Raw genomic sequence first — 13,742 nt, 5'->3', positions numbered from 1 at the left:
AAAGAGGTTTTAATTTCTAATCAAAAAGCTAACTTCAAAGAACAAAATAAACTGAACTAACAAAACATGAAGCTAAACATGACAAAACAACTTAGGCAAAACTAACAACATGACATGGATCCAGGTAAGGCAAAAAGGTCAGCGTGACGTGGCGAAAGACTTACGACAGTGGCAACAATGAACCGACACAGACAGGGGGGAGACAACCGATACACCAACACTAATGACATAACAAGACACACCTGGCTGAGGGCACTGATTGGATGACACATGAGGGTAATGGGGAAAGGTGGACACAATCAGGGATCAGGGTTGACAAAGACACCAAACAAGGAAGGGCAAGTGACCTGAAACGAGAGGAGTCCGACTTTTCACAATAAAACAGGAAATGACAAGACAAGGGGAAAACAGAAGCTAAACATGACAGGGAGTAAACAAGACTGAAAATAAACATGACAGGCCAATACTTTTCAGACTGGATTTGGGTCCGAATTTCCCACCGTCATGTGTACATTGTCTATGTGAAGAAGGGGGAAAAATGCAGTTTAATTTTTCAGCCGCACCTGGCAGTAGCTATTTGAAATTAAATTTTCTGTTTTCAATAGCTTTAAGCAAAAGATGAGGCCAAGACTATTTACATGGCCCTGCATGTTTCTGCTGTTTTGGTTAGCAACACCGTTCAAGTGGACTCAGCGGTTAACATTTTGGTATCATTTAACTGGAGTAGTTTAACAACTGAAGCTGCAACTAATGATTATTTTACAAATCGATAAATCTGTCAATTACGTTTTCAATCAATTATATATAAATAATTTCCACGCATTTATTCAAAAACACTATATGTTAAATTGACAGTGCGGGAAACGCACAAACATGAATTATTATGACTCAATTACTAGGTTTGTATGTGGTGTCAGAAAAATGAGAAAAACTTTTGCAGAATAGAAGAGAGATATATGCAAATTTGATTAAACGCAGTGATAACTGCTTTCATGATGGAGTACAGAAAAGTGAGAATATTTAGTGTAGAATAGGCACAATCCTTTTTTTTTTTCCTGATGTGAAAAGGAAGGCATTTTTTTGTCAACCACTAAAAAAAATGAGGGAAGTTGAGTGGTGTCTAGTGATACAATAAATTTTTTTCTGCGAGCATGCTCCAAACTCAAAACACTGGTCCCTCAAATCATTTTTCCCCATTGAAATGAATGCAACCGTAAACTGACTTTAAAAGTCAACTGAGAGCAGCAATAAACAGCTTCAAGCCTCCTTTTTCAACAATTGTTTCCTAGCTGACAAACTGCTGCTTGTTGTGAAGTGAGTTGAGTCCACCATTTTTGCCAGTAAGTCAAAAAAAATGTTTTAAATCAGCTGAAAATGGCTCTCACTCAAAAAGTCACAAGTTGGGTCATCTCAAGGCACAACTGTATATTAACTTATTCACTGCCATTGACGGCTATAGACGTCAAAAATTCATTTGAACTATTTCTATAAGTTTAACATTTTTTCCCCACTTTTGTTCAGAGTATGACAACCTAGAACTTTTTTTTAGTGTACATTTAGAACAGATTTGTGATTAAAAATGAGTTAACTATTGAAGTCATGCAATTAATTACAATTTAAAAAATATTTTTTTTTAATCGTAATTAATTGCATCACTTTACTAGTTAACTCACGATTAATCAAAAAAAAATCTATCTGTTCTAAATGTACAATAACAAAAAATCTAGGTTTCTTGTTAACAAAAGTGAAAAAAAAATGTTAAACTAATAGAAATAGTGCAAATGAATTTTTGACGTCTATAGCCGTCAATGGCAGTGAATGAGTTAAAAAAAAAAAGACAAAGGCTAACAAGCATTAAGCTGCAAAGACACATGTACAGACACAGTGGACACCATCAACTATTTATTTCTTGATTCTGTCACTGCAGCTAAAAGCATTCCCGTGTATTCCGGCGTGGAGGGACGACCCCTCGTCCCGTCTCGTCTCGTCTCGTCACGGCCTCACCTTTCATTTATCAGCTCGTTCAGCCGGCACGCTGGCCAGAGGCAATTTTGTCGAGCATGTCCAGCTCCTGAGCGAGAGGCTAGCAGATGAGATTTTATAAGCACACTGCAGTGCTGTACAAATGGGCTTCCATTAAAAGAGCAGGTGATAAAACGGGAGGTTAATATAGACTTTTTTAGTCCTTGTAGGCTGCCGTCATGCAACTAGGCGACATAAAAAAACGCTGTTAAAACAGACGGGGTTTACGAGAGGCACTCTTTAAAGTCCGCCGGTCACACTGTCCTGCCGAGAAACATTAAACAAACCCCGTTGATTAGTCGGCATGCTTGACAATTGGCTTTTAAGGCAACTCATTGGAAACCTTATTGTTATATTCTTAACAGGCTGAGAAAATCAATGGCAAATTGCCGGAGGGAGCCTGACGCAAACATAATATTTAGTGGAAATGAATAGTTGATTGTAATCACATGGCAGTCATAAAATTGCAGTCATAGTCCATCATATTGCGCAGGAAACATTCATTTCCATCCGCTACGTTCGTACTGGGGTTTGAAAGAGGTGGACATTTTACAGATGGTTTGCAGTATATTTCTATAGGAATTCAAGATGTGGAATTTTACAAATATTTCAAAGTGCAAACTTTGTCATTGAGTTTTGTTTCACGTTATGTCTTTCTTGTCATCTTGTGTCTCGTTAGGGATTTGTGTCCACCTGTGCTCATCTACGTGTGTCTTGTCCAGGTGTTCCTCGTCTCGTTACTCCGCTTGTATTTTGCTCCTGCCTGTCTTTGTTTGCTTTTACCTTGTCATGTCCTGGTGAGATTTGCGTGGTTATTAGTTTGCAAATTTTGGGACTTTCGGTTTTTGATGATTCCATAGTGCCTTATTTTCTTTGCTTTATGTTTTTTGTTAATAGTTTTTGAGTATGCGCCTGCCACGCCTCTCCTGCGTCCCTGCTTTGGGTTCCTCAACCAAGCATGCTCCGTGACAGAATGTGCCAACCAAAAATGGACCCAGCAGAAGAAGAAACATGATACAGTGTGAAACTGCTTCACAAAGAGACTCAGACCTCATTTACAAACGTGCGTGCGCACCAGTTTGTGTACAAAATGCTCTAACCATCTAAATCTATTTCTTCTGACTTGAATTTGTGACTATTCTGCAAATTAGTTGTAGAACATCCTCAGACCATGCGTACCGCGTACGCAAAAATGACAGACCAGCTTCTGAGAAAAACATCAAAACGTTACTATTCTAACAGCTCATACAGTCTTTGTTTACTGATTGGGATAATAAATAAGGATAAATTACCAAAGCATCACTTTCCGTTATAATGTCATACAATGTCAATGTATGTGCCCCCACTTGTCTAAACACGCCCCATAATTTATTTTTATATGGATGGCAGTGTTTCCCACACCATGTTAATACTTGGGTGGGCCACCCAAGTAAACCTGCCACCACCCAAGAAGTTTTCAAGAAAATTTATTACAAATATATATTTTTTTAAAACAAAAATGTTCGCGACTAGATATATATATCGTGAGGCACGGTGAGGCTAGAGGAGACATAGTAACAGGACTGAGACAAATCTTACAGTGTACATGTACAAGTTTACTGATTTGTATTTTCTAAATTTGAGTTAAAAAAAAAAAATCGCATTAATCAATTAATAGATTCGTATGGGGATTAATCGGTGTCAAATCGAATCGTGACCTATGAATCGTGATACGAATCGAATCGCCAGGTACTAGGCAATTCACACCCCTAATCATGATTATATGTTGTCAGGTTCTGTGTTTCGGCAAGATTTCCGATGATAAGAACTTAATAATACAAACTTTGAATTAGGCTAAAATTGAGAAAGTTCTGAACGTCTCCCGCAACATTTCTTTTTTAACCTCTGCGCATTGGAGATCAGTCAAATGTATGCCCTTTGGGGGGGTAAATGGGAGTTGTGTAAATTAGGGAACTGCAGGCGTGCACATTTACATTTTTCTTAAGGAAAAATTAACAAAGCATCCATTTCCGATGTCATTTTGCATTATGCTAGCATTAAGCTGGCGTACACTTGCAATTATATGGTATGGTTGAGCATTTTGGTGTTTAAAATACAATGTTTAAGTCCATTTTTGTTTTATGCCAGTTTAAATTTGAACTGGGACTAACAAACAGTTTAAAGCAAGTATATGTGTGCATGTGTGAGCGAGAGTCCTAGACACACAGACGCACGTTCTTGCCAAATGCATGTTACACACAATTTAGTATTCTTATATACGTGTCAAAAGACAAACCTTAGAGGGGTATTTAAGGCTCTTTTTTTTTTTTTCACAGCATTATGGATGGGTCTGGAAATGAACTTGCACGATGATCAGCGGATGACTATAGTATAAGTTCAGGGCACAGGTACTAATAATGTTAGTCACAGCGCCTTGAAATTTATAATGTGCAAAAGATCCAAGCAGCCACTCTCTGAATAATGGACGACAGCGAAGGCGGTAAAATCAGCTGAAGAGAGCAAACGCAGGGACAGAGCATCAGAAGACAGAAATTTAGGATTCATTGCAGACGTTTTCTCCCCAGATGAGAACATTTGCCAGCACGTGAAGTGGATGCCGGGCCTCTCGTGCGGAGCATTCGCCACCTCTCATTTGTCTCATTTAGCTTTCGCATCGCCGCAGTAACAAGGAACACAAGTCTGCTAGCCAGCAGGAAAAGTGTGCGGAGACGGCGTCAAAATAAACATGAAGCATGCTGGGAATTTACAGAGGCTTCAAGAAGCGCAGGAAGGCTAAATCTGCTGTTGTATGTGCTCCCGCTGGTATCAACATGGCATTCTGATGAATATTACGTTTTGTGGAATATGAATTAAGCAGCAAAATCCATCCATTTTTTTCTATTTTAGCATTATGCTAGCATTAAGCTGCGTCCATTTTGCCACTTGCTTTTTACGCTGCCTAACATGGCCTGCTAATGCCGCTCTCTCGCTGTAGTACAACATAAAGCCACCGGCGGCCATCTTACGATGCCATGTCAAGCCTACATGAACATTTCATTAGTAAGAAAGCAATGATAATTTTATTTATTTTTTTACGTATAACTGCGAGAGCACATTTGACAGACAGACAGACAAGATACTTTTATGGAGAAGACATACTGTGTGTGATCTTGGATATTCCGGCGGCGCGACAAGCAACATGTTGACGGAAAGAAGGCACATCGTCCTGACGCTTGTGCCGAGAGACGTCAACGGTGCCGACACAGGTGGGACAGCCAGAGGGCCGGCTTGACATTTAAAAGTCATTTTGAAGACTCAAGAGTGGCTTTGCATATTTGCGGAAAATATTTGACAAAAAATATTTTACCTTACTGAGGAGCCAAAAATGTGACATAAAAAAAATGACACAGGAGCCCCTTTCACACAGTTTACACAAAATTACTGAATCACACACAACAATGTTTCAGGTTCAACACCCCAGTCCTGGTTTCAAAACTGTGGTTGGATTCTCCACCTTCTACCAGTTACCGCATCAGTCAGTGCCAAATGGGTGAACAACTGGCTAAATTTAACAGGTATGGTGGTATGTAATGATGTGCCGGTAGGCTTTCACACAGTTTTGCCTAAAGTACCAAATCGAATACAAAACAGATCTGGCTTTATTCATCTGTGCCTTTCCACAACCCAGTAAAAGGGGGGCAGACAGCTAAAATTGTTGTCTTGATTAGTTTTGATCATCAAACTCACGTTTGAAATTTGTACAACCAGCGTGAAGCAGAATAACAAGGACCCGAATGCACAAGGGGCTTTTTTTATGTTCAGCTTTTTGGTAGAGCTGTCAAACGATTACATTTTTTAATCAGATTAATCCCATTTTAGAATTTGGATTAATCCCGATTAATCGCTTAATAAAAAAGGCCTTTTTTATTTTAAAAAAATTCCCGCCAAATTTGAAGAGCACTGGTTATGGGTTAATTCTTTTGACATTTAATGTTATGAGGACGTCTTCAAAAAAATTTGATCCACTGCACACGCTCACCCTCCTCTTTTTCTAATCAGTTAATTACTTGCATAATTAAAAAAAAATAATTAAAAAATGACCCCGATATTATGACATGAACAAATATTCTAAATGTGATACGCAAACATTCATTAAATGCTTTACTTTAGTGCATGAAATTATGTTGATTGCTGAAACAACCTGTGCAACCTTAAATGTAGCCATCCGCTGTCACGCTAAAGGATAATCTCTGGTCAAAATTAATAGTGTGATTAATCTGCATTAATTCATGATTAATGCAATCATTTTTTTGTGATTAGTTCATCTTAATTAATACTTTTTAGACATTTTTTTTTACAGTCTGGGTCTATGTTTTGATGTGTTTTTGAGCAGACCAAAGGTTGACACAGCCTGAACATTTAGAGCCTCATTTTCGCAGACAGGTGTCGGTGGTGCGCACGGGGTAAAAACGGGCCCAACTTCACATATGTTTATTTTCAGTTTACGCATGTTTGTGAATTTGGTAGATCCCAGGTTCCAGTGGACCAAACTGTAATATGTTGATAAAAAGTAGACTCGATTTTAGACTCGACAAAACCACATCCAAGTTGTTAGGCAGGTTTTGTAACGCGACGTGTGGAATAGCTATCTAGCTATACTACCTGAACATGCAGCGTGAAAGGGGAATTCTTTGATATTTTCAGCATTTACAAAAGATATCAAAAGATACAAAAAAAAATTCAGCACTACATAACCAAAGATGACTTAAGTGCCATTGTCTTGAACACGCACAACTGACACCTAACGGAGCTTAGAGTGTGAAAGGGGTTGTCTTTGATGTTTTCAGCAAAATTCAAAGACACACACATACAGCCGTAGCTTTGATATGTGTTGTTCTTAGCACTTTTCAACACTTCTCCATCTCCTTCACCTGCACCAACGTTGGTCATCATCCAGAGAAACATGACCTCACCCACAGTGCTTGTGTATGCGTGTGTGTGTTTACTTTTGGAAGGTGTCCACTAAGCAGTCAATAACTAAAAGTAATAAAAGTATGATATATGGATCCAGACAAAACCACAGACCAAATCGATGCGTCTCCGCTGTTTACCACCATTGGCATCATCATCCACAGATCGTGTGTGTGTGTGTGTGTGTGTGTGTGTGTGTGTGTGTGTGTGTGTGTGTGTGTGTGTGTGTGTGCGTGTGTGAGTGTGAGCCAGGTTCCAGCCTCTCCTCCTCTAAGCACATTTAATGGCACAAGTCTCAGATGTGGCGCCTTCTGCCAGGATGTAAAAAAAAAAAAAAAAAGCTTAACGCCCTCGCCGTTGACAAATGGGAGCGTCGTCATCTCGGGCTGAGGTGATCAAAAGAGAAAAGTGCAGAAGGCCCGCCCACTTATTGTGTCTCACTCAAAATCAGCCCGCGTCCGTAACAAATTTGCGAGCAGGTAATTTGTGAAAGACCACAGGGAGCGAGCAATCAGCTTTCACGTTGAAGCTCAGAGGGATTCAGTAGCCAAGACAAATAATACTGCTCACACTGGTGAATATTTATAGACATCCGATAGGCCAATTCAGAAAGTTTGCAAACAATCAGGACCGTGAATTATCCGAGTGGCACAAAGTGAGTGACAGATATTTGAACACCAACGGTGGAATAGCACACTACTCCCAGGCATATATTCTTTATCTTCTGGGAAGAACGACTAATATTACTGTGGCTTTGACCAGCTCTATGTGTGCCATTATAATTATTATTATTCTCCCCGGGTGGTCAAGTCACACACACCACAAAGAGCATCCTAAAATGTTTAATGAATTTAAGAAAAAAAATTTTCAAGTGGCAAAAACTAATACTACATTCCATTTAATTATTGAACTCATTCACTCCCAGCCATTTTGACTGAAGCAACCCCCTTCGTTCCCGGCTATTTTACTGGATTTTGACTGATTTTGCAAGACCAATCGAATATTGTGTTCTATTGCTATATGGAACCTACCATAAGAAAGATTAGAGTCTCTTCTTTCATCAGGACAAAAAAGTATAATTCTATCTATTTTCGTTTTGCAGCAATTGGCTTTAGAATATAGCCAAGTTTCATCATTATTCACAAATCTGTTTAAAATAGTGGGGAAAATAGCTCTTTGCAACATGGCCCTGGTTGATCTCTTATACTCTGCTGCCACCTGCTGGCCGATTTTGTAATGACTACCATTGCTTCAAGCGTTCTCTTCAGTTCGGAGGCTGCATCAAAGCTCTAGCATTTAAAAAATAAAAATGTATAAATATGTTTTTGGGACCATGGCAATATTTAAAATAGAAAGTTTTTTTATGTTTTTGGGAGCAAATGAATGAATTACTGTATGATTTTATAAAGTACATTAGAGTGCCATTTTTATTTAAAAAAACAAAAAAACAAATGTGTTAGTTTTTTTGTGGGTAGGCTGGAATGAATTAATGGCATTTCCACTGATGATTTGAGAATCGGATGCTTTGGTTTCATCACCTCCATGAGTTTTGTTTGCCTAGCTACAGCACGCTATCAATTTCTTCGCCAAAACAGCAACGTTATGTGATGATCGCTTTCTTGGTTACAACAGGAAAATAGGCTAACAAACTGGATGTCAAACTGCATCAGTCACTTAAACAACAACTCACTAGCGGGCTAGTCTTATTTACAAAAAATATGCTAGTAAGCTAGCCTTTAGGCTACATCTACCGTGACCAACGTTGTGGCATTTCATTTCTTGCTGTCTTCCTGAATTAATTATCCAGCCCTTTGATGATCACATTAACTACGTCTAAATTCCCACCATGTCTATTTTGGAATCAATTTGCCTGTTGAAATGCAAAATTCAACTGACAATTCACATGACATGGAAGGGCTTGTTTACCTGTGTTGCCAGAGGCGAAGATTTGGATTTCGAAACCCAGAAGAAACGTGTGACGTCATGTTATATTCATTTCATTTTCAACTGTGCAGCTGTGATGACCAACTGATGAATGAAGCTCACATTCCAGTAACCGTATGAGAACTTAGAAAGGCGGTCTAAATCTCGTGTATGTTTTAGTCATGAAAAAGTGTGTATGTGTTGATAACAATGCGAGGTGACGCTCACTCGGTGCATCTGTGTAAACTGGAGGAAAAATCGCATGACACTCATGACAGGCGCCCCCTTCTACTTCTGGTATTTTTTTCCTCATCCGCAAGGAGGTGAAGGTGCAACGCTAAAGCGAGGTGACAGGCCAGGAGCAGCTGCAGCAACAGGCGGCGAGACAGAACGAGGGCTTCTCGTGGCCTCTCTTGTCAACTCGATTACAAAGACGCTTTCCAATGCGGCCCACGAAATCCAAGATGGCCGCCGAGGGTGAGACGCGCGGGGACTCGCCAGGCTACGCAGGCTAACCGCGACATAAGAGGGCAAGCCGACTGTCACAATGAATCAAAGCTGAAGAAAGTGGATTAAACCTGCAGTCTAGTAATGGCCTCCAGGGGGCACACTTATAGCCAATTAAACAAAAACAACAACAGAAATATGATAACTAAATATTTGGAGTCATTTCTTTTATTTAAGTTAATGCAATTATGATTATTAAAATAAAGACTACTAATATTTAAACAGGTAACCAGACTGCCAAGGCTAAAAGCACACCACCGGCGTGAGTGACATGCGCTAGCCAGAGGCTGAGCCGCACTGTTTGTTTACAGCACAGACGTGTGCCGAGAGCGCAAGTGTAACCGAACCAGACCACCAAGTCTAAACAATTCATAGACTACTCTTACCACCTTCATGCATTATTGAGCAAAAAATGGAGGAAAATGTCAGAAAAGTAGCCCGTCTTGAATGGAAAGTAGAGTGAACCTTCGCCCGGCCGGCATAGCAACACACCTGCTGCAGTAATTAATCAATTGTGTGCAACGGCCTTTATTTATTGTTTAAACCCAATACATAAACCAATGCAGAAAGGATGGATCCTCCGCAAGCCAGAGGCTGAGCCACACTGTAGTTGTTTACCAAGTAGATATGTGCTCCACTTCCTGTCTGAAAACATGTAATGTAGCAAAACTAGACCTCCAGGGCCAAACAATTTTAAGATCACCTTCAAGCATTATAGATTGCAAGTTGAGGAAAACGTCAAAAAAGTAGCACATCTTGAAGCCCTACCAGAATTTAACCAAATCAATCTTGGCCCCTGCCTCGCCTGGTTCTTAAGTTTTGTAGAAACTCCTGGAAAAGTTTTTAAATAAAAGTGCTAACTAGCAGACAAAACGGCTATGAAAACTTTTCAGCAGCAGAAATAGACAACTCTCAAAAGTCAAAACAAAGGATTTCAGACGAAGCGACTCAACAATCGTCTGCGGCCGAGTCGGAGGTGGCAACAAGTGGGTGTTGACTTTGGTCCGACATGAAGGCCTTGAAAAGATCACAAGTGGTGTTTCCATTTGGTAGAATGTACAAGACGAAACAAATGAACCCTGAAAGCCGAGGAGGACGGCGAGGGATGCGAGGACAAAGCCTGGCAGGCGAAAGCGTGGGAGGAAAAGATCCGCTTTCAGTTTAAGGAGGACACAACGAGGCAACTGGCTGACATTTCCCTTGAGGAAGCGCGCACTCACCGTCTGGAAGTCTTGGTGGCTGCACTCCTGACCTTGGTAGCGGCAGTAGAGCATCATCTCCTGCAGGTCGTGTCCCACGCGCTCCACAAACTCACGCATGCTGAAAACCTTGGGTTTGTACGCCGTGAAGTTGGCGTGCTCCCGCAGGAAGTCCAGCACTTCCGGCTCGGCCAGGTGCGGCTGCGTGACGTTCAGGTGCACGTCCAGCAGCGCCAGCAGCTCGCCAGCGTGGTACAGATCGTTGCGCGTCAGCCGTCTGAAGCGGTAGGCGTTGAGGTTGCACACGGTGACGGCGGGGAAGACCAGGCTGCCCGACACTACCGCGTCCACGCTGGTCACGTGCGGGAAGGACAGAAAGTAGGCCAGACGCTCGGCGCTCTCCAGGGCCAGCAGGGCCATGCAGGTCAACAGCGCCGCCGCCCACAGGAGGCGCCGCGCCGTCCCGCCGCTACCGGAGTAGGGAAAGACGAAGCGCAGGCCGTGCAGGGTGCTGCCGAATGCGAACGCCCGCCAGGAGCCAGGACGCAGGCTGGAGCTCTCCCGGCTGCCGCAGCTCTCTTTCAGGTCCATCTTCCACGGGGGCGCCGTCGTCTGCTCTTCCCCGCACCTGCACCCAAAATGCACGTGTGAGGTCACGTATGGAATACACAGCAAAGTCAATCTCCTTGAGAATTTTTTTTTTTTATAGAAAATAATACGTTTAAGAAACAATAAATATAGCTAAAACATGCAATAAATGAAAATGTAAACAATACAATTAGAAAAGTAAGACTATAAGACTAAGACTAACATCTATTAAAAATGATAAATCAAAAATATTAATAACATTAACGACTTTAAAATTAAGCAAACGAGGGAGAGCTAAAATTAAATAACATTTCATGAACTTTTTAAAAAAATTAATCAAATTTAAATAAAATAAAAAACTAGAATAACTCAATTAAAATAAATACAACAAAAAAAGAAAATTTAATTAATGGAAGGAACGATAGATAAAAGTAAATTTGAAAAAGACAAACATGTAGAAAGATTTTTTTTTTTGATCCTAATCTTCAAATAAATGATCAAAACTAAATTCTTTCAACAAAATAAAATTAAAAGAATACAAAAAACTGAATCATAAAAATTTTTTAAACACATGTTACGAGCTATATAACTCAAATAACGTTGGGTATAAATTTTAGGGATGGCCAAGTAACAATACCACGCATTATTTCAAGATATCAGAACTCGCGACTGCCCTCTTGTGGCCGTTATATGATCAAGAACTAAAAATTAAGAAAAGAAAAAAGACATTAAATTCATGCAATTTTAAGAAAAAATTATTAACTATTTGGTATCAGTATCGGTAACTACTCAAGTGTTAAGTACTCATAATGTATCGGTCTGAGGAAAAAAAGTGGTATTGAACGTCCCCAAAAAATTTCATTAAATACATTAACTAAAATAAAAGTTTGAAATACAATTGGAAAAATAGAAAAGTTAAAATGTAGTTAAGATTTAATTTTAACCTAATCTTGAATAAAATAAAATGTAATAAAACGCAATTCTTGAAATAAAATCGAATTAAATATATTCAAATTTAAAACAAAAAAATATGAAAATGAATAGAAAAATACACTGAACATTTTATATAGCTACTAGATGACAAATAAAAAGCTACATGCAAAACTATATTTAAAGAAAAAAAAGAAAATACGATGCAAATCAAAATTCACTGACAAATAAATAATTAATTAGTTTAAAAAAACAAAACAAAAAAAACAATCCTTGTCCCATGCCATCTTGTACACACACACACACACTTCCACACTGACACGAGTCAAACAGGCAGTGTCGCGTGCAATCTCACACACACATCACACGTATGTCCAAGCGTGGCGGATTCTCCCACGCGCACAACTGACGGCCAGCACCTTTCGTCTTCAGCCTAGCGTGGCGACATCCGACGTGAGTGTGCGAGAGGAGAGGCTGGGTGAACCCTTAAGGATCAAAGCCACTGTTTAGTCGCGCGCGCCCATCCAAACTCCTCCTGTCGTCCTCCGTCCGGCTACATCCGCTCGCCCGCCTCTTTCCTGCTCATCTGTGGTGGCGCCTGACAACGGCGGGGAAGAGAGAGAGAGAGAGAGAGAGAGAGAGAGAGAGAGAGAGAGAGAGAGAGAGAGAGAGAGAGAGAGAGAGAGAGAGAGAGAGAGAGAGAGAGTGAAGTGAGTGAGTGAGATAAGAGAGAAGTGGGTTGAGGGAAAGCTGGTTCACTCCCTCCACTCTCTCACACTTCTACATCCCGTCACCTCGGATAGACGGGAAGCGGAAAGATGTCCAAAATGTACACGGACGGAAAGACGGACAGATGATAGCAGTTTGTTAAGGATAGGGAGGAGTGTGGGGGTATTTTGCGAAGGGGGTGTCATGGCAAGTGAAGCAGAAGTGAAGCGTGATGTTGGGAAGGAGGGAGCAGGACCAAAAAAGAAACTTGGGAGGGGGGGCGAGGGCAGAGGTAGCACGCCATGACTGGCACACGAGAGGATGCGAGGCAAGCATCCTTGTGGTGAGAGTCTTCATATGGATGATACGGACATGAAGTCCTGAAAAGGCAGCTTAGTAAAAAACAAATTATATTTACATTTCTGTGAACAAACAGCACAGGAGGTTCCCAAAATATCAATTCAGATTTGGAAAAAAAACATACGTTACAAGAATTTGATGCACATGCCAAGGCAACAGGTGGCGCTGTAACCCTCACCCCTAAGTGTACATATTAAAACATACAATTAAATATAAAGCTGCTGAACGCAGAAAATTCTATTTCCAATCGCTACTTCCAAAAAATTAAACTGTACACACCCTTCTTCACGAACTCAACGTGTACTTGATGTCAGAGGGCGGGAAATTCAAACCCGAATCCAGTCTGAAAACTATTGGCCAGAGGCTTGCAGGAGTACACATTGTGAGCAGCAAATGTGTTAATCTACTAATTAGAAGATGTTTCAGTCATAAATAGTCGGGGGGAAAAATCCTATTGTAAAGATATTTTAGGGCAAATTGTTACATAGAGCAGCTTTAAGGCTGTCCGAATGTCCGGGTCCCGCCATATTGTAGGGAAGGACAAATGTCCAAAAC

General features: G+C 40.5%; 1 protein-coding gene across 1 annotated transcript in view; it reads right to left on the bottom strand.

Moving 5' to 3' along the window:
• Positions 1-12,695, bottom strand: part of asic2 (acid-sensing (proton-gated) ion channel 2) — a 212,067-nt gene extending 199,372 nt beyond the window's left edge. Inside the window, exons 1-2 of the mRNA XM_077558437.1 lie at positions 12,539-12,695; positions 10,623-11,229 (exon numbers count right to left, since the gene is read on the bottom strand). Coding sequence (XP_077414563.1) covers positions 10,623-11,192 — 570 coding nt within the window. The 5' untranslated portion in view covers positions 11,193-11,229; positions 12,539-12,695. The remainder of the gene's footprint in view (positions 1-10,622; positions 11,230-12,538) is intronic.
• Positions 12,696-13,742: the final 1,047 nt, after the last annotated feature.

This window comes from Vanacampus margaritifer, chromosome 2, assembly GCF_051991255.1.
Source record: "Vanacampus margaritifer isolate UIUO_Vmar chromosome 2, RoL_Vmar_1.0, whole genome shotgun sequence".
In the NCBI taxonomy this organism is placed as follows: domain Eukaryota; kingdom Metazoa; phylum Chordata; class Actinopteri; order Syngnathiformes; family Syngnathidae; genus Vanacampus; species Vanacampus margaritifer.
The sequence above is the reverse complement of the archived record's forward strand: the minus strand, read 5'-3'. Positions and strand labels throughout refer to the sequence as shown.